General features: G+C 39.0%; 1 protein-coding gene across 3 annotated transcripts in view; it reads right to left on the bottom strand.

Annotated features, from left to right (window-relative positions):
• Positions 1-842: 842 nt before the first annotated feature.
• Positions 843-24,785, bottom strand: part of WDR47 (WD repeat domain 47) — a 29,834-nt gene continuing 5,891 nt past the window's right edge. For all 3 annotated transcript variants that reach the window (XM_048312563.1, XM_048312562.1, XM_048312561.1), the window contains exons 2-15: positions 20,643-20,809; positions 18,961-19,044; positions 18,321-18,405; positions 15,892-16,694; positions 13,326-13,449; positions 10,578-10,756; positions 10,219-10,476; positions 9,439-9,514; positions 8,041-8,198; positions 5,298-5,467; positions 4,250-4,420; positions 3,719-3,850; positions 2,892-3,110; positions 843-2,240 (exon numbers count right to left, since the gene is read on the bottom strand). In XM_048312563.1, the coding sequence (XP_048168520.1) occupies positions 2,098-2,240; positions 2,892-3,110; positions 3,719-3,850; positions 4,250-4,420; positions 5,298-5,467; positions 8,041-8,198; positions 9,439-9,514; positions 10,219-10,476; positions 10,578-10,756; positions 13,326-13,449; positions 15,892-16,694; positions 18,321-18,405; positions 18,961-19,044; positions 20,643-20,800 (2,760 nt within the window). In that variant the 5' untranslated portion in view covers positions 20,801-20,809 and the 3' untranslated portion in view covers positions 843-2,097. The remainder of the gene's footprint in view (positions 2,241-2,891; positions 3,111-3,718; positions 3,851-4,249; positions 4,421-5,297; positions 5,468-8,040; positions 8,199-9,438; positions 9,515-10,218; positions 10,477-10,577; positions 10,757-13,325; positions 13,450-15,891; positions 16,695-18,320; positions 18,406-18,960; positions 19,045-20,642; positions 20,810-24,785) is intronic.

The following is a 24,785-nucleotide window of genomic DNA, read 5'->3' as shown; positions in this document are numbered from 1 at the left end:
CAGCAGCAGCCGCAGCAGCGCCGCCCCGGCCCGGCCCGGCCCCGCCCAGAGGCAGCAGCAGCCGCAGCAGCAGCACCGCCCCGAGCCCGCCCGGCCCCGCCCAGAGGCAGCAGCAGCCGCAGCAGCAGCACCGCCCCGAGCCCGCCCGGCCCCGCCCAGAGGCAGCAGCAGCCGCAGCAGCAGCACCGCCCCGAGCCCGCCCGGCCCCGCCCAGAGGCAGCAGCAGCCGCAGCAGCAGCACCGCCCCGAGCCCGCCCGGCCCCGCCCAGAGGCAGCAGCAGCCGCAGCAGCGCCGCCCCGAGCCCGCCCGGCACCGCCCGCCCCGGTGCGCGGAGCCGCCTGCGGGCCCGCGCACACAGCCGAGAGGCGTACCTGCGCTAAATGCAAGCTCAAACACAGGAGGCGGGGTGTAAAACCATGGATGTAAAACCAGATCCGCTCTGTAATGACACAACTTGAAATAAAATTAATGTCAGGAAATCACTATTTATAGATATACTAATTAACTAATTAATTTATATACTAATTTACATAATCTGCCAGCTTTGACCACAGAGAGACAACTAGAGAGACACTATTTTCCTCCAAAGTAACTTTGCATATATATCATTGATCATACATACATATTATTGTCTATGTAACTAATAAAAAATAAACAAGATTTTCAGCTCTACACCACTGTATTATTACTTACTGCACTGCAAATTCCGATTCTTGGAAGCAGTATCAAAGCTCTTAAGTATTTTATAGTTCTGGCATACTTAAATCATATGTCAAAGTGTTGTATCACAGTTGGATTGAGGAATTATAAACCAAGAATCCAAAACAACACATGAAACGGGTGCAGGTGTTGGAGGTCTTTATTGAGATTATAGCACAGATACACTTCTATAGTTACCTTTCCACTTTTATACGATAGTTAAAAATGCTTGCTACAGTGCACATATAATTTAGTAACCAAGAGAATCCAAAACTTAACTGCAGTTCAAATAAATAAATAACCTAAAGTTTAAGGTTTATATTTTAAAAAGTAAAAGGAACTGTACAATATGAAAATATAACAATACATAAACATTAGAATCTAAAGTTTTGTAGAAATAAAACTGCAATTTCCCATAAACAGTGCAAGAAATAAAATTCAGATAAGCTTCTGAACCGGGAATTTAAACAATTCTTAAATTATCATGCAGACATAGCATTTTGAGCCATGCTGGTTTCTATTACAGCATTAATGGTATCCCTTTTACTTGAAAAATTGATAGCCATTACCATTAAGCTCACTGTGACAACTGCTGCCAATCCACTCTTTTCTACAGTACATTATACACAGAGGTATTCTGTTGCATTCAAAAAGTAAAATATTACACGTTCCTACTGAAAAAAGTCAATATTTTACTTTTTCCCCTCCAACATGGTAGCTGGTTCAAAACAAAGTCATGTAGTAAAAACAGCAACATTTTTCCCAGGTTAGATGAAAAAAAGAAAAACCCCCACTATATAATGGACCATAATCGAGAAGTGGTTACTACCTAGTCAACCTTTAAAGTTCAGATTTTCTTTTACTAAAAACATTGAAACTGTGGAGATGTTATAAAGTTTGAGCTCTTGTTTAAAAATGATGAATACAATAAACCTGAAAAAACAGTGGAAGTAATTTTTCTTTTATGTGTGTGTGTGTAACTAGTTACATACAGACTTGATTAGAGTGTTCCTCAACTTAAGTTTCTATACAAAATTCTCATTGAGGCAAAGAACAAGGAATGCAATTAATACCAAACTGTAAACACATCATTCATGTTACTCTGAGTGCACATCAACAACAGAAGAGTTCTCCTCATAGACTTTGGCAACAAGACTACAATAGGTCACAGCAGCATGAGTTCAACATGGAAGACTGGAAGCACTGCAAAAGAATATACTAAAAACACCAAGACCTCCTAGAAACCAGAAAAATCAGTGACAAGTGCCCCTCCTCTTGATAAGACACTCTCCTGCTCAACTGCTGCTCTCTCAAAGCCTCATTATTATTACTTGTTTTGACAGTTCTGTAGTCTCGGGTCTCTGTGCTTTAGCTGCATAGTTGCCTTTGTTTGTACTCTAACCATTGTAGGTCCAAAGGGTTACAGTTCTGTCTGCAGAAGATGACAAGAAGGAAAGATCTTGCGTGTGCCATCTGCACTGAATAACTTTGTCCTTGTGCTCCCCTACCACCATCAGAGGAAGCTGCTTTGTCAGGTCCCCTGTGGAAGAGGAACAGAAGTCATTACTCATTTCATGAACCCATATCCCAGCCTTGGGTGGCAGGTCTTTTTTAACCAGTTTGCTTACTTAAAGCCTACATCTGTATTTCACCTTATGAAGTGCACTTGACCCCCCTTTCTCTCTCTCACACAGAGCATAACAAAAGGCCCCAGTGTTTCAGTTTTTAGGCGTTACTGGGCACAGTACAATTTAAAATTGCAGATCTCCAGCATTCTTACGCTAGGTGATTAAAATTTAATGGTCCAAGAAAATCACGTCAATATCTTCCCTCTTCTTTACTCATCCCAGTAAAAATGAGAATTACTATACTTCTTTACAGTTTTTCTAAGGGTCAATTTTATGAACGTTGTCTGAAAGCAATGGCCATCTCACCAGGCAACAGTGTTAATCAGTGGTTTTACTGTAATGAGACCCTCACCCCAAAACATGATTCAGTTCACAGCCTACACTTTCAGCAACACAATTAGCCAATTTCAAACAGACACAATCACAAATATACACGTCCAACCTTCAAAGCTCTACTATTTTTTCCCCTTTTAAAGTAAAACCTGATCCTTGAGCCAAGTTGTCAACTTCAACATTAAAAGCCCCAAATGGGAAGTTAACCTGTGACCCTTGGCCTGTGTTACCTTGCAGGTCTGTCACCTTGATCTTCATGTCATAGGAGCCGGTGAGCAGGTAGTGCGCGCCCGGGGAGAAGCGCACGGAGCGCACGTCGCTGGCGTGGGGGTGGTAGCTCTGCACCATGCGGCCCCCGCGGATGTCGTACAGCATGCAGCTCGAGTCCTCCTGGCCCGTGGCCAGCAGCCTGCCGCTGGGATCCACTGCCACTGAGGCTACAGCACTCCCTGCAGGGGACAGAAACCCAGCATTCACACAGTAGAGTTAACTATGGTTTTGCAAACAGCCTTTTTTTTTTTTTTTTAAAACACAAGAACATGCATTGTGAAAGAACACCAAAAGCTGGCCTCAAATTTAAGGTGAACATACCCAGCTTAGAATAAGAAAGTCTTTCTATTTCAGCACTAAAAACTCTGAAGCCATAGGTCACACACGAATCATAGCAAAGACACTATTAAAGCTGCATGAGAAAGTCTCTGTTCCATCACAGGAAAGAAAGTCACTCCTATGAAATAATGTGGAATACTGCAAGGAATTCACCCTGGTCCTATAGTTTCAAGGACTTCAGTTAGGTTGTTGTATTTGAATATGCTTAAAAGTGTCTGTTTGAAAGCCATAAGGCAAAAAAACTACCCATCTTCTGAAAGGAAATAGTACTTTAGGAACAAACAAACAAACCAACCCCACAGGTATAGATATCCTGACAGGTTCTTTCTTTAAGCCAAGCCTTTCTTCTGTGCCACAACCCCCACCCCCCATTCTCTCTATATGACCTTGACATCTTCAAAGTCTATTTTCATGCCAGAATGATCAGAGGCATGATAGCAAGTCTTGCCTGTTCCATGAAATGTTGTTCCCACAACACGAACACAGCTTGGCACTCTCAAATCCCAGAATCTTACAGTCTTGTCTTGGGATCCAGATGCAATCATCCAGCCACTCCATGTATAAAGTGCTAAAATATGTCCTGTGAACAAGAAGACTTCTTAATTTGATTAAGCATCATTAATCCAACACTAAAATATTACAATTGGGACTATTTTTTGCATTCAGAGACTTAACAATCCTGTGGAAAACCTGCAAGTTGCATGATCCATTGCCAGTGCATGGCAATAACCAGCTTTGTGCCTTCTCTGGAATGAGGTGTGCACTCTCTCCATCAGATTAGCAGCAAACATATTTAAGAACAAACACTGCTCAACTCCCCTCAAAATACCTCAAGAGAAATTGGGAGAGGAAAAAAAAAAGTGTTTCTAAAAAGAAAAACACAATTACTTTAAACCAAATCAAACCAAAACGACCCAACAACTTTATCAGAATTATAATATAGACTTAGAAAGTGTGAGAGAAGCCACACTGTACATACCAGTGTGACCACTTAGGGCATGCAGGCCTTGTCCTCGCTGACAATCTGTTGTGTAAATATTACAGTCCCCTGCTCCAGCACTTATTAAAATAGCACCACCACTTTCTGGGCCTTCCATAAAAGCAAGGTCTCTGATTGTCCCATCGTGCATGCTGAATTCCAAATCTGGTCCTAAAATAATTTAAAAATCAAGGAACAAAGTAAGGCATACTTTGTTTGTTAGTGCTGTGCTCTTTAGAGTGATAATGCAGAGTATTTTAGGCAAGGGCGAATGTGCCACCAAGTGCAAACATGGCTGTGCACTTTAGCGCAGAACAGACTATTTCAGTTACTACAGTTCAAATACAATCTCTAAGAATCCTGGGTTTGAGTGTCGCTTGCACTTCCTACTTCCTAAAGCTTTGCAAAATGTACATAGACCATCACCACTGCCAGCTGCAGCCAAGGTTTCTTACAGAGTACATTTATTTCTTTTTATAAACTCTGGTGAACTCAAAAGGAGCTCTTTGCCAGGAGGAAAGGATCATTGAGAGCACTGAACCATGAAGGACAAAGCAGCCTAAGTTCAAAACAGAAAAGATAAGAGCCACATTCAACGTATTGATTAGGAGGGCTGGGCATGGGAAGTCATATTTGCTGGGACAGAAACCTTTCTAAAATGGGTGAGAAGAGAGAGCTAGGCAAGAGAAAAGGGAACTAGGAGTGGAAATAAATTCTTGGTGACAACCAAGCTCTAGAAGTAGGTAAGAGCATCTGGCTGTTTTACTGTAATGGGGAGGAATCTGCCAGGAGATAGCACAATACCAGAGTCTTGCAAAATGAAACCAAAACACTGCCACCCAACCCAAACAAAACCTTAAAGGTAACTCCCAACCTCACAGTGATTCTTTGCTGGATAGAGACAACATTGATAGTAAAAGGGAAAAGAGACTAAATTAAAATACTAGAATAAAAATAACAAAACATAATCAATGTAATTTGAATGGTTTTGACAAATATTGGACAGTAATTCAAAATAAATTCTTTGAACTAAATATACACACAGTACCTGTTGCATTACAAGTTTCTGCATTAAAAGGCAGCACTTTCACATATTTATCATTAGAACCAGTAGCTAACAGCTGTCCACAGGGACTCCAGGCTACACAGTAGATTGATCCTTTATGATGCTTATTCCTCTTGAAGCGAACTACAGGCTGTTTAGGAGTACTATAAGCACTGGTAAAAGAAAAAAAAAATCATATTTCCTTTTGTTTCTAAGGGAAACAAAGCATTCTAAAATGAAAATACTATTTTTCTGTTATCTTGGATTACATGAAATTCATATGACTACTTGCATTGAAACATATATACGCGATCAAAGACAAAAGACATCTCATTTTCTCAGTTTTTCCCCATTTTCCCATTGTATCTGTGGCTGAATGTGCAAAAAGAACTTACGCAGTCCCTTCATCTCTAAATGGTTGATACAGATAAAATACAGTAATTACTAGCTACAGGACAACAAAACATTATCCCCAGAGTCCGAAACTGGTGTGATTTTTCTCTACATCCTTCATACTTCAACAACTTAATTTTATGGCCACTTTTGAATATGCACAAGTTCAACTAAGCAACAGTAGGCCAAGCCTGTGCAAGAAAAACAGATTTACCACTCTATGTTAATGCAAGAATCCTGGCGGCATCTAAATACACCATAGATTACTATTTATAAAACCGTATCAGATTTAGACATGGCTGCAATAAAAGCAACAGTCCCAGTAATTTACATTTCCTTGATTTCAATCAACTACCTTCCTATAATGCTCTTTCTCTGCTCTCACAGCAGGGATAAATCAAGTACTTAGGATAAAGTATTGCAGTATCAACCTCCATACCACTCCAGTAACATTAACAGGAGAAATTCAACAAATTAAATTGGTATTGAAAAAATTCATAAACCTTACTATAAATACTTGAACAAAAGTGGCAGAGAGAAAAGGCAGAAGACAATCATCCAAGACTGTTAAAAAACTTTGGAGATTAACATGGCTTTAGTAAAGAATACTGAAGCAAATCTACATGGAAGCTAATTTTATTTGTTGCCAGAGAGGAAATCCATGACAGATTAGCCTAAATCAGGATCACTCAACACACTACAGATTTTCCTAAATGGCCTAATACCTTATCTCACACTCTGAGTCTGGATTCACCACACGTTAAGAGCTGAGGATCACTGACTCTCTCAGGACAGGAGAACATCTACCCAGATCAGAGACCACATGTTGCCAATCCACTGCACGGAAGCACTGTTATTATTTGAGCAACATTTGCAGAACTGTAACATGTATCTGTCAGTGTTTAATCTTAAAGGTGTGCAAAAAACCCCCCACTACTATTATACCTTTAGAGAAAGGAAAAAAAAACAACTCTAAACCAACCTGTCCTGAATAGTTAATCAGTTTGAAGGACAATTAAAAAAAAAGAGCTTCAAAGAACAGTTATTCCACACAACCACAGCTCTTTGAGAAGCACGTAATTTTGAATGCATGTCTAGACTCGTGTTGTTACAAGGATTAGAGTATCTTTAAGATAATGTAATCTCTCTGCTGACTTGTAAATCCCATGATGAAATATTTTAGGCAAACTGTAAGCATAGTTAAAACCAACAGTAAGTGGAAGAATTACAAGTTCAGAATTAAGGAAATCTTGGTATTCCTTTCATGTCCAGATGCACTATGCCTCCTGTCACATCAGATCGTGCACTGCAAGTAGAAACTAAGGCTGCAGTTGCCCTAACCTTTCCTAACAAGCAGAATAAGCAGCTGTGCAGGAGCCAGCAAGTTTTGCTCACCAGTCAAGAGGCTATTTGGGCTTCAAGCCCAGTAAGCTGGCTTGTATTAGGTAACAGAAATCAATTCCTTTTTTTGTTGTGACATACACTGCTCATAAATATTTTGGATTTAAACTTCAAAGGCTACCTTACTGATGATATTTAAGGAGGAAAAGAAAATCAGATTACTTTTTTAACATTTTGGAAGCACAAACATCAGTCCTAAAGTGGGAAGATATCCCAGATAAAATCACTGCACACTTCTAGCTCCCTATGAAATTGTGAAGTTTTAGATGCTTGCACTTCTCCCTTCCTCCAAGAAAATAATATAAGTTGAGCAGAATTAAGGAGATTGTTATTGATGTGGCAACACTTATTTCCAGGTGTATTTTCCCTGTCCTGTTAAAAAGATAGGTGGAAAGAAAACTGAAAATACAGGTGCACAGCAAACCACATAGTGGTTTTTCTGTCAAGGAACCTACCTAGAAAACAATGTTTCGAGTAAAAACAGGTCAACAGACATGCTCTGGCAAGTTTTGCTGTAAAATTTCAAGAAGATACAACTTTCTCTACTGTTAAGTTTGTTCTCCTGCCAGAAACTGAATCTTGTGAAGTCCAGCTTGTGCTGGCTTGGCAACTGACACATGGTTTCTCCCACTCCTACAGCTGGAATACCAAAACCACAGGCCAACCAGTACACTCAGAAAAGCCCAACTGCTGAGACAAAAGATAACACTTTTATAAGGAAAGGTGTGGTCTTGTGGCAATACATCTTGCAAGTAATGAAAGAGCAAAGAAGTAGCCCACAAATATACGTCAGCACATCACCTTATTTCTGTATAGCAGTTCAGGATTCCAAGGAGAGCATTGCTCTATTTATGACAATAAAATAAAGGTATGAAATGTACAGGTATCAGTAGGTACAGGAGAAAGAAGTGCCATGACACAGAAAAATAAATGATTATACTATCATTCTTACCTTGGGTCAATTACTTCTGGGTAGGCACAAACTCTCAAAGTTTTAGAGTTGGAGCCGACAGCATATAAACTCCCACTGGGATGAAAGGCTACAGCTCTGACAGCTTGTGTGTCTTCTAGAGTATTAATGCAAATAAATTGCTTTTTTGATTTGTCATCCTGTAAAAGGATAACAGTCAAATTAGGTTCTTCTGTGTAAAATTGGACATTTAAAACTAGGTGTGACTGCTTTGTGGAATAATGGAAAGCTACTGTAGCCAAGTATTAACAAACAGCAGCACAGCAGGCTGGATTTCTCAGAGTACAGTTTTGTAAACAATGTCTACTCCAAGTCCAAGAACGCCATACTTGAAGCTCTTTTCTTCAACTGACTTTTACAGATAACATTAGATTAACATTTCTCATTCTCCCTCCAGACTTCCACCTGCTTTTGTTCAGAACAGCCCACCTCAGATGGGCAATACTAAAGTTTATTTGTAAGTACATTTGATCTGTGTGAAACTTGCACAAGGAACAAAGATGCATTTTTAGTGAAAACAGTCCAAGTCAAACACAGTTTCTAAAGCAAATATACTATTAAACATAGAATCAGATTTTCACCCTGTATGTAACACAAAGTTATCATTAAATTATGCTAAGCTTTATTACACCATCCTCCTTGTGACTTCTTGACCACCTTTCTGAGATTATGATTTTTATTTAGCCGATGTAGAAACTTTGGAATATACTTATTGCAGTTATTTCCCTATTAACTATTTCCCTGGGTTTTCAGACCATACTGACTGGAGTCCAACACTCAAAGTTTCAGCCTGGAAAACACAAAACAATGGTTGTAAAAGACATCCCATCGGAACATCTGTTGTACAAGGAGAAGCTGAAAGAGCTGGTACCATTTGGCCTTGAGATCAGAAGGGCTTTTCAAGGTGTGCATGTGTACATCTCACCAGTGTATATAAATATGTGACTGGGGGAGTAAAGAAGATGGAGCAGGACTCTTTTCAGTGGTACCCAGTGAAAGGACCAGAATCACTGAGCACCAAATAAAATAAAGCAAATTCCACTTCAACTTTTTTGGTGTTTTAAAAACACTGTGAGGGTGGTCAGACATGGGATGAGGTAGCCCACAAAGGCTGGGGAACATCCTCCATCCTTGGAGAGCCTCAAAACCCAGCTGGACCCAGCTCCAAGCAACCTGCTCTCATTGACTCTCTTTTGAGCAGTGGGTTTGGATTCAGTCTCCAGATGTCCCTTCCAATCTCAATGGTTCTGTGATTGTAGGCACTGCAGCAACCAAAATTCATTCTATGTATCTCTTAACAGTAAGAGGCTGTCACATACTCAGGATTAAATACTGAATCTTTTCATAACATACATGGTAAAAGACAACGAGAAAACTCACCTCATCGCCTCTTGTCCTAGATAAATTCCCCGAAGAGTCTTCCGACTGTGGCTGACTGACAGCATGGTCTGATGCACTGTTTTGATTTGGTGAAGTGTTTAAAATCACAAGACAAAACAAGAGCAGGGACAGATTTTTTGGTAAGTATTTTTTTGACTAAAGTTACAGCTTCAGTCATTCTCAGAACTGATTAATTTGTGTAAAGTGTTATACATGTCTGAATCATTACCCTTAAACTATTACTTTTACAAAGGGTAAAAGTTGCTTTTTGCAGCAACTCTAAGCACTGAACAAGTGAACACAAGTTAAAAATATTTTTCATTCTGTAACATTCCATATTCTATATAGATACAATATATACACACAGAGGTGTGACTTTCAGGTCAGCACTGCTTTTAGTTAACAGAAGAAATTCAGTTCCCATTCTGCTCTGCTTCTCCCTTCATCTGATTTGTATTTCATAAAAAAGCTTCCAGAAACTTAGTATAGCACAAAATAAACAAGAACTATACATATAGGATGGAATAAAAAGTCCAAAATTAAAAACAAGTATAAAATGTAAGCCATAACAAATAACCACTATTCCTCATGCATGCTGTCCAAAAAAAAAAAAAAAAAGACCTCATAATCTCTGCATAAATATTTAGAAAACACTGATCATGAGCTAAATACCCCTATTCAATGACAAATTAATTAGATAACTAAAGATAAATACCAACAGCTCTCCCACAGTGCTAGCAGAAGGATATATCCAGTCCTGAATGCTCTCCAGGAACTTACCTTTGATTCCCCTGTACAGGTGACTCTTCAGGAAAGGGTATCTGGTTAGCTGATCCACACTTTCGAGGAGTGCTTGTATTCAGATTTGGGCTATCAGCTGCTATCCTCTGGCTACCATCTGAAGGTGCTGATGTGAAGTTACTTGCTGGATTGGTAGATGCAATCCCTTTGCTCCCATTACATTGCTGGCTAAGTGTTTGTACATCATTTCCAAGACTGTCCATACCCATATTTAATTCTCCTAGTTTCTGGATAGATCTAATAACAAATGACAAGTTAAAAAACCAAGCCATCAAACCAGGTTATTTTGAGAAGTTACAGAGGGATATGGGTGGGTAGAAGAATGAAACTCCCCCAACCTGTTAAGAAACTGTTCAGTAAGGTTCTGTTGCTGGTCAGCTCCATCTTCTTGATTGACTCCTCCCTCTAACAACATCTGCTGATACAACTGTCGCTGCTGCTCTTTCTGCTCTAAGTGCTGCTGGTAACGTAGTCTTTGTCTGTAGTATTCCTGAAACTGCTCTGTGGAATCACGAAGCTAAAAAGAAATGAGAATCCCAGATGGAATTTAAATAGTTAATTGTGGTATTTAACTTAAATATTTACTTTCTGGTTCAGCATTTCAACACAGCATCAAAAAGCCAGAAGAGTCACCTCTGAGGAGTGATGGTTTCATTCTGCCTTAAAACCAGACACAATTTATGTATTAAAAGGAGAAAGCACTGCCAGCCTATGCTATTCACTGTTGAAGCAGTCCTGCCATAATTCTGAAGGAGACTGCTCTTTCCTACAAAATTTCCAAAGTATTACTTAAGATCAAAACAAAAAAGTGCTTGAAAATTGAAAATAAAAACCAGAAAACTATGTAAGTCATACTTTCATTAAAAATTCAGTATTTTCTGCCATGTTGACATCTCCCTGCCATCAGTCTGCAGACCTAATTTACCCCTCCCAGCAGCCAACTCTGCAGTGGTCTATCCAAGTGTTACATTACGCTTTTGAAATTGGTGCCCTGTTTTAACTTTAGAATTCCCTATTTTCTGGACCAAACAAACACTTGAAGTTCCTTTCTCATAGTCTTTTCTCCTTCACATACTGTCTTTTAGCTTCCCACACTGCCAGCTGCCCAGGACTTGCTGCCTTCTGCATTCCCAAACCTCATTTTTCTTCCACTTTTCTGCTAACAGCTGAGAACAAGATAAAAATGAATAAACAGAAGACCAAAAGCACTTTAGTCCAAGGCCAGATTATCCACACTGAAGAAAAAACCCAAACTGCATACTGTCCTAATAGAAAAAACCAGAAAAATACCAATAGAAAAAAAATAGTGAAAGTGAAAAAAAAGTCTATGGGTTTTTTGCTTGTGTTCTGGAGTGATAGCTTTGTCATCTATGATTTTAAGTTGTACAAGGACATCCTCATAACTTCACATTAGTTCAGACAATTCATGCATATTGTCTTTTTAACAGCCTTTGCATTTCTTCTAATTAACAATACTTGCATGATGATTTTTTGTTCTCTGACACAATAATGTTTTTTGATTTACAATGGATTTCCTAGTGCTGTTGCATTTGCAAAATATTTACCACCTGAAGTTTCCCATGGTGAATACCTGCAATTCAGAAACTCCGAAGTTATTCTCAGAAGTCAAAAGCGTTTATTTTCTGTGTTTGAAATTCATGAACTATTCCCCAGTCCCTGGGTTATAATCCTAAGCAACAAGTATATTCTTTTCTATACTTCTTTCCATGACTGATACTTGTTTGTTACAATTTTACTCACTCTTCTGAGTTTTTTTGGATTCTGTGCCACTATTACCCAAACTAACATGCAAACCTAAAATATGTTGCCCAGAAGCTCTATTCTACAAACTCTGGCTTCTAAATCAGCTTCTACAGGAACACAGGCAAAATAAAGCTCTGAAAAGAGACTTAAATTAATTTCTTACTCATACAGGTATACACATACACCACTATGATGTGGGAAACAAACCAAGGTGAAATTGCACCAGGTACTACATTCTTTTCTACTTGTGTATAGCAACCTGGCCAATATCTTCAACACAGCATCTCCTGCCCTCATTCTCTCCTACAAATTCTGCATCTATTTTTCTCCCCTTTTGAAGCCTGCCCTTAGCCTACCTAGCTAAGCTCCTCCTTCCCTTCCAACATGCATACAAAACACCACTGCAGCAGAGAAGCGACTCAAAGTCCAGGACGGGAGTGAAGTCCTCAAGTTTGGAGGACTTTGTTAATCCCACCATAGACCCCACTGTAGTCTAGAGTCAAGTATCCAGAGCCTACTAGAAAACAGCCCTGTCAAGGTTAGGCTGGTTTTCAGTCCCATATAGATGTCATAAGACAAGACAAAGTTTACTTAAGAAAATCAAACCTGAGTCTGCAAACAGAACAGACAGCACACTCAATGCTATTCATCATTACCAAATTTAGAGATGGGTATTTAACTGTGGAAAAAAAATAGAAGAGGTAACTGTTTTCATTGTTTCCTTCTGAGCTATTATTTCACTTTCCCCATACTGCTGTTACAGAAAAGAAAAAAGAGAAAATAGATAGTCAAGGCACAGTCCTCAAAGATGAATCCAAAAAAAGGTTATGCTATTGGATTCTGAATAGCAAAGATATATTTACAAGGGAATTACCCAATTTTTATTTCTCTGTGTTCTAGACAAGAATTCATGTAAGGTGACGTATGAAACCTAGTGTTAGCACCAAAAATTACACGCTACATGCTAGATTTCTCACTGAAAAATGAAGAGGATGCTTAAAGCACTGTTTACTCTAACATTGTTGGCTGGGTTTTTTTTTTTCTTTTAAAGATATAGAGAACAGTTTAGCTGGACTGCTGTGACAAGGCATTCTAATCAGCTGCATTACAGACTCTAGTGACAGCAGACCTTTTTACAATGCGGACACAAAAAAGCAGCAGCTTCTTATACAAGATGTAATATGGCATTTTTACTATAGTAAAAACAAGATTCGAAGCAACCCATTGTCATGCATGAAGTTCTCCACACAAAGGCAAATCATTATGAAGTGATCAGAACCCAGCTCAAAGGGCCTCATTATTTTTAAACAAACAAGCACTACCTCATTTTTCTCTTGTTTGGCTGATCCCTGACTCTGTGCTGCACTGAGTGGTTCATTTTCTGGAGCTGAGCTCTGGCACGAAGTCTCACTGCCGATGGGATGCTGTGGCTCCACGGGAGTATCACTTCTCAGAGCAACATGGAAAAGAAGAGATGCTTAACTGAGAAAAATTAAGAGTAGAACATCAAGTGGAGGAGAAAGGTAACATTCTAGAGTAAGATCTGGTAACACAAGCATGCAAACTACTTAAGTCACATCAAACTGCAGACATTGCTTAGGAAAAAAATGCCATTTGCAGTGTGTTACACTAAACAAAATAAACTCCCTGACAAACACAGAGCACAGCCAGTTTCCAAAAAGCCTTACTACCATAGCATGCCCAAATTTCATGTTTTCTATCCCTACACTTGAACTCTACACCCTTTGACTACCAAGTTACTCAAAATCTCCTGTTTCAAAGCAATTATGTGCACAAATGTATCTGATATACTGTGTGACTAAACTCTTCCCTAAGATACCAGTTTCATTACCACTATCAACATATAAATTTAAACTAATATCTATGGATGTTTAACATCCATCTGCTTGAACATTCCTGAAAGTGCAAGGTAGAAAAATGTTTATATTGCTTTTCTTGTATTTTAAGTATTTCTGCATGCCACTCTTTCCAAAATGGTTTGGCAATCAATCAATAAATGTGCAGAACACATTACAAGTCTTGGATGCCCATCTTCAGTTTTGTCAACTTAAAGTCTTTTTTCCTCAGTGACTCAGAGCAAAGTTCTTAAAGAAGTTATTTTAAACTTTTTGGGTACCTCTGCACAGTAACAAAAGTAACTCAGCTGAGTAAAAGACAATTGCTTAATGAACTTATAAAAGAAATACAGTATTTCTGCCATGTGTAAGAGGAAGCAAGGGCCAGATTTACATAAAGCTCAGTTTCCACCCTTGCAAATATTGGCATTCAGTCTGGACACTTGATCTGAAGGTGGATTTTCTTCTAAAAAATGTAACACCTTCTTGAAAACTAGGGGTCTGACCCTATAGTTCTAATCCTGTAATTCTGACCCTCTAACCCCAACCTTCAAGAGATGTATTATTAATGAAAAAACATGTTACAAGCTATAAACTTGACATTAAAAGGCCTACATAAAGAACTGCAGCAATTAAACATCTTATTTAGCCCACACAATGATGTTTTTTGTGTAGAATTAATCCAGTACTCCAATATTGAAAAGGGAATAAAAAACCTCTCGAGAATCAGTTTTAACACTTGACCCTGGTCTACTCACACAAATGATAAGGTTTGATACAGATCAGTAAAATTAGAGGATTCACAATAAACTAGTATCTTCTGTAAAAATGTAACATCAGGGATACTTCCCTAAAACTTAAGCTATCCACAAAAATGCCAGCGGTGAAGAGGCTGGTAAAACCCAAGATTTTAATCAAACAGAACAGCTCCTTTCAAGGTAAGTGTTAAGACAAACATTAAAACACACGTTACTGTAAGTATTTCCATTATCACAGGTGAACTGACATCAGTTTGGTAGTGTTTGTTTCCTTTTTATTGAGTTTAATTACAGCTGCTCTTTACTGTAACACAACATATGGAACATTGCTCCAAGGCAAAACTAATAGAGACACCAGCTGCGGCCTGCATTGATCACCACAGCCCCAAATGTCTTCTGCTGGCCACTGCACCCAAGTGCAGGGCTAGTTACCCACCTGGTTCTCTAAGAGCCAAAAAAGCCAGCAGCTGCTTTCTAGGGAAGTGTGACTATAACCATTCAAAAGGGACAGAACTGCTGATCAAAAGACAGGCCAGGCAGAAACATGATGATAAACTCTCAAGTGATAAGTACCATTTCTCTCCCTTACCAGGACATTTCTCTCAGAAGCCAAGTTTGCAGTCTACATTTCATTAAAGAACTTACTCATGGCATAACCCAACTATCTCAAAGTCCGATACAAAAAACATAATACATTCACTCAGCTGCCTTACTCATCTTTGCTTTGAAAAATACGACCTAAGTATTTCAGCTGAGCTACTACTGTAACAATTTAAGCGATACAGGAATGCTACAACAATGGCATACTGTCATTTCCACCGACTTCGCTGCTCACTGCAAATTGTTCAAGTATACTTAAGTAACTAATTTACAGTGTCAGGACCAAAATTATTTATCGAGACTTGAGGGCAGAATGCAATGGAGAAAGGATATGGGAGTTACAGCATTTCACTGTGTCCATTTATTTATCTGGAATGGAAGAACACAGTAAAACTGAACACAAACCCTAGCTAGACCATATTACATACTCAGAGCGTATTTGTGCTCTGTGCTAGCAAACTTTAAGAAAGCCCAAATTGAATCCATCAGGCTCAACCCCAAATATCAAAATCTACTTAGATCATAAAATCATAAGGAAGAAAACACCTTCTGCACAGAGTTTTCATTACAACAGAATTTGAACAACCAAACTGTTTCAGTGTTACGCTGCAGGTAAGAACACAGAAACAGTGCGACATAAGCTAAGGTAAAAACAGAGCTCTAGCTGCACTTACCGCTCCGGTGATTCTTCAAAAATGCTGTGACATTCAGTAGTCTCAAGCATGAGGCTTCTGCTGAGATTCTGTACTCCAGGGTAATGGAAATTAGCGAAGGAGTGCGACATGGGAGAAGTTTTGGTCCCGAGGTCTGTGACCCGCTTATCGTGGTTTGTCAATCCACACGAGAGCCCATCTAAGGCAGGGTTTAAGGAGCGGGTCATGTAAGCGTCTGCTGACTGAGGCCGTCGCATTGGGGATGATGGATAAGGAGAAAGTTTGCTGATAAGAGGTGTCAGAAGATCAGCATAGGCAGCTTTTGTAGGCTTGAGGAGTTTATCAACATGAATATTAAGCATCTTTTGTTCAAAAGCACAAGAAAACACAGTAGCTGGCAGATTCTGCAGCCACGATAATAAGCTAAGATCCAAGTCATCACAGCCATTACCACACAAGAGATCAATGCCCAGCAATACTTCACTTTCTGTGATTTCTTCTCCTGTTGCTTTGCTCTGACAGAATTCCACACAACATTCATAAAGCAATCCCTTCATTACAAGCTGAAATAAGCGATTGTTACTTGCTTTGAAGCCAGCCTCGCTCAGTTTCCTATCTGCTGGAATAAACTCTGCCACCATGACACAGGCTTCTTCGAAGCAGTGAACCCGAGCGGTGCTGGGATTCCAGTCCTTGAATTCAGCGTGGTTGGTCAGGCGAGGCAGCGTCAGCAGCAAGCACAGTTTGCTGTAGTCTTCCTTAGAGGGACAATATTCCTCCAGCGCATGCAGGCACTGCACAGCCTCTCGCATGGTAAATTCCAGCTATGGAGACATTAATATCAACACAACACTCTGTAGTACATGTGTTTCCACAAGAGAACACTTGAAGAGCAGGCAGCAACAGAATTTGTCTCCTATCATTCATTACTATTACTGCTTATATTTGAATTAAAAAAGCATATAGAGTCTAAAATTGCTGATACAAGTGCAGTTACAAAAGAGGCAAATTCCTAGATGCTTTGACTTCCTAAAATCCCCCATCAAGTCCCATCTTTTACAGATTTATTGAATGTTTTCATGTCACTTCAGGTTTGATGGGCTTAAAATTTTGAATCTGTAGCTGAGCAGCTCCAATTCTATTGTAGCACAAAAGGTTACTTCCATTCTCAAAGCCAGCTGACTTATTTTCCCCCTTTACTTCTATAACCTGTGCCAGCAGCTTTTCACAAAAGCCTTGTAGATTGCTCTAGATTAGCAGCTTTTATACTGAGATTTTCTGTTCTTCAATCAAAAATGTTAAAAAAGTTCAAAGAGTTCTCAGAAGATAAGACCTCCAAATGAATAGAGAGCTTTATGACAAAGCCTGTTGATAGCTAAGAGCCAAGAACCATGTTAAATGCACAAACCCTGACATTTTTAGTTACAAAGGTTTAAAAACCAGTAAAAATCCCCATTTACCCTTGTTACCTAGATACTTCAATACAGCAGCCTTTGACCCACAACATGCCAACAAATTTGGTAACATTTAAAACAAAATAAGAAGCATTAATCTGATTTTTCTTCTCTACTGCTATCTAGTCACAGTATACAGATAGAGCAATCAAAGAACTAGTACACTTCCCATTTAAACTGTAATTATGGACTTTTAACTTTCTCTACTCTGTCAAGAGAAAACCCTGAAATACAATGTAAGAGTAATGGGACAGAGAATTAAAATCAATTCAGTCTGGAAAACAAAATCACTTGTCTTAAACCTACTGTCATTCTTAATTTTTAATTTCATAACATTTTTGTCTTAGAAATTTGGTATTACTGTATCATCAGCATAAATGAAAAACTGTAACTTATTTCACAATCTGCATACCTTCTTTGCCAGTTTGAGTCACTGTCTCTTTCCATATCAAAAACTTAAGTCCACAACCCCTGCTGTTTGCACACTTAACTGAAAGAGTCCTTTGTGAACACATCTGCTCCCTCAAAAAAACCAATTCTGACCTTTCTCTCCAAAACCAATAGAAATTAAGTGTAAGATTCATTCAAACTTTCATCTGGCCCAAATTACCACAATAAATTTCTGTGATTCTGAAGCCTGCTTCAGAATATTTCTGGGGAATAAAAAAAAAAGTAATGAAAAAAAAGAAGAGCCCTGTACTTTAGGACAATGGCCTACAGTAAATCTGAGGGTCAGGACCACAGACACAGCATATGGTCACTGATCTATCTGCAAAGTTTCGAGCAACCCTTTTATGTATGACTGTATTTGAGATCAGGGAGCCACACTCATTTCCAAAGAATAATGACTACTTTTTCCAGTGTTTATGAAACCATTTGGTAATAGCTAAAATTTGTGTATTTAATGCTGGAAGCTTCTGCTCTGCCTTTAAGCAGGCTAATCTCAAGAGATTTTCTGATAACAAAAAAAATTCCCAAACCAGAGGCAATTCTTACATGCTGAGGCTCATCTTCTGCTGACATCGCATTGTTTACACATAAGGCTTCCAAGAACTTCTGCTTCATTATAATGTAACGAAATCTGCAGGTGAGAAGAGAAATGCTGTACATCTTGCTCCAGTAGTTAAACTGTTCTAGAGACAAGGAGGCTATTTTACATCAAACTTGTGAGTTAGGCATAGCTATTGCCATGACAAGGAACTCTGATAAGAAATTGTAACAAATTGGTAACCACAACTTTTTTTTTTAGAACAGGATATATTTTTCTCCATAATTGCTTTCAGAAATATTCTATGACAAATATCAGAAGGCTAATTAGAAAAAACCAAGTATAGAAATCATATTATTTCTTCAATAGAAGTATGATGGAGCAGTCATCTATTAAAAGGTTGTACAACATGCATCATATTCCTAAAGTGTACAGCACATGACAGCTCATTACAGACTGTGTGCACGTATTTTAAGTACAAGTTTAAACACACACACACACTCTTCAGGAACAGCACACAGACTAGAAAAAAGCCACCAAAAACTAAGGTGAAAAACTCAGAACTACTATTTTTATAGACAATACTTAGAAATCCACATATTTTCCGTAACTCAAAAAACCTGAACTCTGACATACATTCTATTTTACCTTTTCTTGTCAAACTTTTCCATACATTCAAGAGGCTGAATAAATTGAAGAACCTCATCCCACTGGCCATCAAGAATCAACTGCCTAGTAAAAGAAAGGATCATTCCTTGAGTGCCACCGGACAAGAACATCCTTTCCTAAGTAAGCAGCTCATTTAAATACAAAACAATAATTTAAATACACAACAGGTGATGAATCTGCTTTGAAAAGTCAATGTTTTGCACAGATGCCAAGATGATTGTCTAGTAAGACTAACAGTAAGAGCAAAATCCAAGTCTGTTCTCAATATTTTGAAAAGGGAAGGACATACTAGAAGGACAAATATTAAGTACTTTTAAAGGCACATCAAAAAAGACAAAATGGTCCTGTGTCCCCTGCTTTACCTGTCATTCTTATTTAAAGAAAAGACATCTTACTTGAAGACTTTGATAAAGGTATCATTTCAATGAATACATCCCAATTAATGAAAGAGAACTCAAAAACGAGTTAATTTTAACTGTATAAATACTGCTGAGGCTATTTTATGAAAAGGCTGGGAGAACACAGAGCTCCCATATTAAGCATGTAGGAGGAAGAGCTTGGCAGGAAGGGTGCCAGTACAGGAGCTCCAGCCCCACGATCTGTGGGCTGGACTGCACAGGTAGAGCAGTTCAATTTCTTCATGCACACACAGAGCTCTCTAAAAAAGGTCCAGACTACAAGGCAAGGATGAGTTTCTCCAACTAAGCTGACAATGAAACAAAAAAAATTTGGATTAATAACTCGAATCTTTCTGCACTTCTTTTGTTTCATTTTAGTCCAATATACATGATTTTAATGAAAAGGGAAGCCAGGTGAGATATTTGTTCAGTGATAAAATGTACTTTTCAATGTTTTAAGAACAGCTGGATAAATTACTTTCTCATTCTTCAATATTATTAAGTACCTTTGGCATGAACAGAAAACATCAATGCTGAAAAACTAGTGTGGATCTACACTGATTCTTTTTAATAATATTGAGGGCAATATCCTGAATGGTAAATTGCACCAACCCTCATGCCTTGATGATAATAGATACTCTTTTTGTATTGTTAAATTTAAGATAAATCTAAGTATTATTTTGAAATGCACATAATTTTTTGGGGGGAAAGCTCTGGAAATCACTTGTCCTTGATCTTAGCACTAAAATACTGTGAAAACATTTTAGAATTCAATCAACTACACCTTCAGGGCCGGGTGATTGGTAAGCAGATTATGACACATCACAGATGCCAACAGGTCTTGGCTTTCCCATTCTATTCATGCCTATGGTTTTCCCCCAACTTAGTCTGCACTGACACTGGCGCTTGTTAAGGCTCCTTCTCACTTGAATTCTGGCACTTGGTGTGCCAGAAAAATAACAAAGTTAAAATGAACAAGCAAACAAAAAAAGAATCTATGTCAATGTATGCTGCTGCTGCCTGGTCTGTGACTCTGAGTGGCTCCCAGAAGGATGTCAGTGACTGTAGGGATGAGACACACTGTAGGGATGGGACACACTGTAGGGATGGGACACAGAACAGGACCAGGAAAAAGCAGAATAAGAAGATGAGGGTACAAGTTAAGATCTCCTGTTCAGTGGCACGGGGCTGCTGACTGAATCACAGTCCAACTCCTGTGTTTTCATACACGTGGTACTTAAACACCAGAAAAAGAAGTCCTACCTTAGAAAGAGCATGTCATCTGAAAACAAGCCATTAATGACCCCGCTTTCCTTCTCAAGTGCCAGCATACTGATGTGAAGCTTCCTTGAGTTCAGAAAATCTAGTATTAGCTTAATTATTTCAGCTTCTTTAACATTCACTGTTTCTTCAGCCGTCATGATGGCAGCCTAAATGGAAAGAAAGAATTTTAGCTCTGATCAATACCTTATTTTCTGCTTGGTTAGCAAATGTTGGCTACCAATAAAAATAAAAATGCAGATTTATAGGACTGAACATAGTGGCATTACAAAAATTAAACAAGATTAAGTAATTTATTTTGAGGTTGACTATGAAGCTATAATTAAGATCTACCAATGTATCTGCAATTCTTCCATTTCTGTCCTGTGCATAAATAGGGGGCTAGATAAACAAATCTACCAAGAAATCAATCCTCTAGCAGCGTGAAAATATTGTGATTACTAAGCCTGCAATATGGAAAATTTTCCTCTCTGAAATGCAAACAGTGAAGTTCAAAGAGCAGAAGAGTCACTTACTATATCATTATGTAGAGCTCTCACATATGAACTTAAATATTTCTAACAAATATAAAAAGCGCAGCACACTAAAAATGCCATCTCTCCTTACCTTAGCTTTGAAGTAGCAGATGACAGCTAAGCCAGGGGTTTCCATTCTGCCTTCCTGTCTACTTCTGCCTATTCCCCTCACGAAGGATCTAAAGCTGCCAGCTCAAGGCGGCCTGAGACAGCGCCTGCTGGCTGCCAGACTCCCATGCTCTCATTTGCCTCCAGCTGCCTGTTCCCGGCCCTTCCTCAGCACTCCTCACTTCTGTCACTGCAGGAGCTTTTCCATTGGCTCATGTTGTTGGCTCACTGTCCTAATGAGCTGTCCAGCCAGCAGAAAGGAGAAGTGGGCAGATGTAGCTTGGGCCCTGGTGGCCAGCAGGCTGCTTGTTTAAAGCTCCCACAGATACAAGGTCCAAGCTCCTTTGCAAATCAATTCCTCTGAGGATATGAGAATTGTAGCATGTACTCCTCGTAGGGAACCTAAATTAAATTTTTCTTTTGGCTAAGTCTTTCCTGGTTCCTTAACTATACTTAAAGTAGAAGCTGTTCAACTTTCTTTTTCAAATGGTAAAAAGACTTTACAAGTCTTTTTACAAGCTGATCTGCTGAAAAAGAACTGGGGATGAGGGGAGAAACCTGCTAACACAGCCAAGCTACACAGCATTGCCTTATCAAGAGCTCTAAAAAAACCCCCAAAAATCACCAAACCAATCCCCCCACACCTAGCAGCACTCCTGCAGCTACAAGAATACAATTTAACAGCAGGAAAATTTCAGTTTAATCCCACGTTACTACTGCAAAAAGGGGCAGTGCCTCTTCTCACCTCTGCACTTGGCCACTCATCCCAGCCAGCTCCCAGCCCCACAGATGGGCTGTGTGCTGAGCCAGACCACTCCTCTGAGCCGGGTGCAACTCAGGCATTTACTCACTCCATGGGCACAAGGGCACTAATGCTGACACAAAAAAACAGAGCTTTGCTTTCTGGCAGTAGCAAAGTCTTAACCTGACTTCAGTGCACTCTCATCATCAGTTTAATACCAGAGAAGAAACCAGTGCCAGAGATGAACCCTCAGCAGGAGGCAATAGAACAAGGAGAGACACTGGAGCACAGTGATCCAAAAAATGAATAAAGGGAGGGGAGATGACCACACAGAGCAAGACATCCACAGCAGGAGAGGCTGTAGTTCCCAGTGTCTTGTAACTCAAAAGGAGACATGAAAATTGTTTGGAATTCCCTCACAAAATCATTCACTTATGCAGATCCAGCAACTGAAAGACAACTGGCTGTGGGCAACCCATCTCCCAAGAAAACTTGAAAACATCATAGGGCCTTCAGGTATCTCATCCTTGGAAAACTGGAGTTAACAAACTATCTACCTCCTACTAGGGAAAGATGCACAGAATCTGAGTAAGTTTGAATAAACCAAATAAAACACTCAGACTATTAACAAGAAATTAGTTATTTACCAGAGGGGAAAGGAAGAGACAATTACTCCAGTAAAACTTTTCACTGATCTCACCATAAACCAATGCTAGTGAACTTGAAGGGATACAAAAACTTAGGCCCTAATAACACAGGTTTTTGCACTATTGTCTAAACCCCCAAATTTTCCATCTTCCTCACAACTGTATGCCAATTTTTTTTCACGTAAGTTTTTGCCAGAACATTTGACTAGCAAAGCATTCGATTATAGCAGCACAGTTTATTTTGGAACAACAAGAGACCTAGTTGTGCCAGATGAAATGGCCTAACTCCTTAAAATGGCTGGGTCTAATTCTCATTTTAGTCACAGAAGACTCCAATTACCAAGTATTTTGATGGGTTTCATGAAAGACACGCCCAAGACCATAAGCACACCCCTCAGCTAGTAAAGTCAAAAGAAAAAATTAAAACTCCGGCTTGCAGAAAGCTTTGCTGCAAGAAAGATGGATACATAGATCCACAAATCAAAACCCAGAATTTGTAGAAATATGCTTTTTCCTTATGTTTTAGTCCTGTTTCAACTTCCCCTTTTGGCAACTGGATATGGATTTTTGGTCCCAGAGAAAAAATTCAACCCTACCCTCGTACACTGAATAGGAAAAAAATAAATCAACACAGATTTAACCAGCAGTTTAGTATTAACATCTTAATTCAGAACCTCATCTAAAGCATTTGCACTTCTCTTTTATAATGCTTTATGACATTGGTGGTTTTTATATAAACTAATTAACCTCCTTCTCCAAAGACAAAGTAAGGCTTAGGCAAAGCTATACTGAGACTCCCCATCAGAAAACTACTAGAAAAAAAAAAAATCAAACTAAGAATTCCTTTGAAGAAAGGAACACCAAGTCCAGCTTTCTTTTCAACTGGCTCTACGGGACACAGGTGTAAACAGGAAGCCACCCTACATCACTTCAAAGCTTAGCTTAATTATTTATATATTATACTAACGACAAAATGAGCGTATTATTCATTACTTTGCTTCAGAGTACATCTACATTAAGTAAAATGCAGCATCTGTGAGCTGTCTTCCATTCTCCATTGTAGTTTTTTTAAAATAAGAGGTTTGTCCTGAACATAAAGCCTCCAACAATTTGAGCACTTAACTTCATTTACTTAATTTTCATAGATCAGGGTAAAGAATGGTTGCACCCTCCATATTTGATATAGGACTAGTAACAGTACCTTTGGGGTACAGTAAAGGAAAATGTATCACAGCATCCAAACTTGGTTTGGATACTGAACTTCTGAAAAAGCGTTGAAGTGCACTGATAAGCTCATCCATTAACAGTACTATGACAATATTTAGTGTGCATTCCCTGCCAGTGCAACACAAACAGCTAGAAAAGAACAGCAAACCTACTAGAGAAGATTTTCATGTAACTGATGGTTTTTACTCTGATGAGCTCAGACTTCTCTTATAAGCATTATGCTGTCAAATAACAAGAAGCATTTTATCATGAAATTATAAATATACATATGCTTTCACATCACCCTCTATGAAATCTATGAGGTTTTCTGACATTCAGTGGTATGTCAATACGTGCATAAATAAAAATAATAATAATTAAAAGGCAAAGAACAGCAGGGAAACTCAAGATTAGAGCTCAAGCTGCATCTTTGGCCCACCACACTGTATTGCTTTCTGCTGGCACATATGGCACGTAACGTCACAATCTGATCAGCTCAAGCTCTAATACTCAAGAATGATTCAAGCACTAGCTTGAGGTATAAATGAAAGCAAATGAGAATTAGAGCTTAATATTTCAGGTGCCTTGTATCAATCACATTTCTGATGCAACCTTTTTATCTTGCCCAGTCTTTTCAGAATGGCACTTCTCCACATCTTCCTCTTCCTGTCCACTCCCTTTTATCTTCTGCTAGTTCTGTACTTAAATTTGTTTTTCTACATCAAGAAAACAAAAGAACTTCTTGCCACAAACCGGACACATCTTTTCTCTTTAACTTCAGTGGATAAGATGTTTAAGCAAGCTCTTTGGAACATTATATCTAATGCTAAACCTTCCAGTGAGAAGCTTCACCCTTGTTCTGTTCTTACTCATGTTCTAAGAGCATGCCAACAGCAGGAATCCTCGC

This window comes from Corvus hawaiiensis, chromosome 9 (assembly GCF_020740725.1).
Source record: "Corvus hawaiiensis isolate bCorHaw1 chromosome 9, bCorHaw1.pri.cur, whole genome shotgun sequence".
Taxonomy (NCBI): domain Eukaryota; kingdom Metazoa; phylum Chordata; class Aves; order Passeriformes; family Corvidae; genus Corvus; species Corvus hawaiiensis.
Note: the sequence above shows the minus strand (reverse complement) of the source record. Positions and strands in the feature narration are given on the sequence as shown.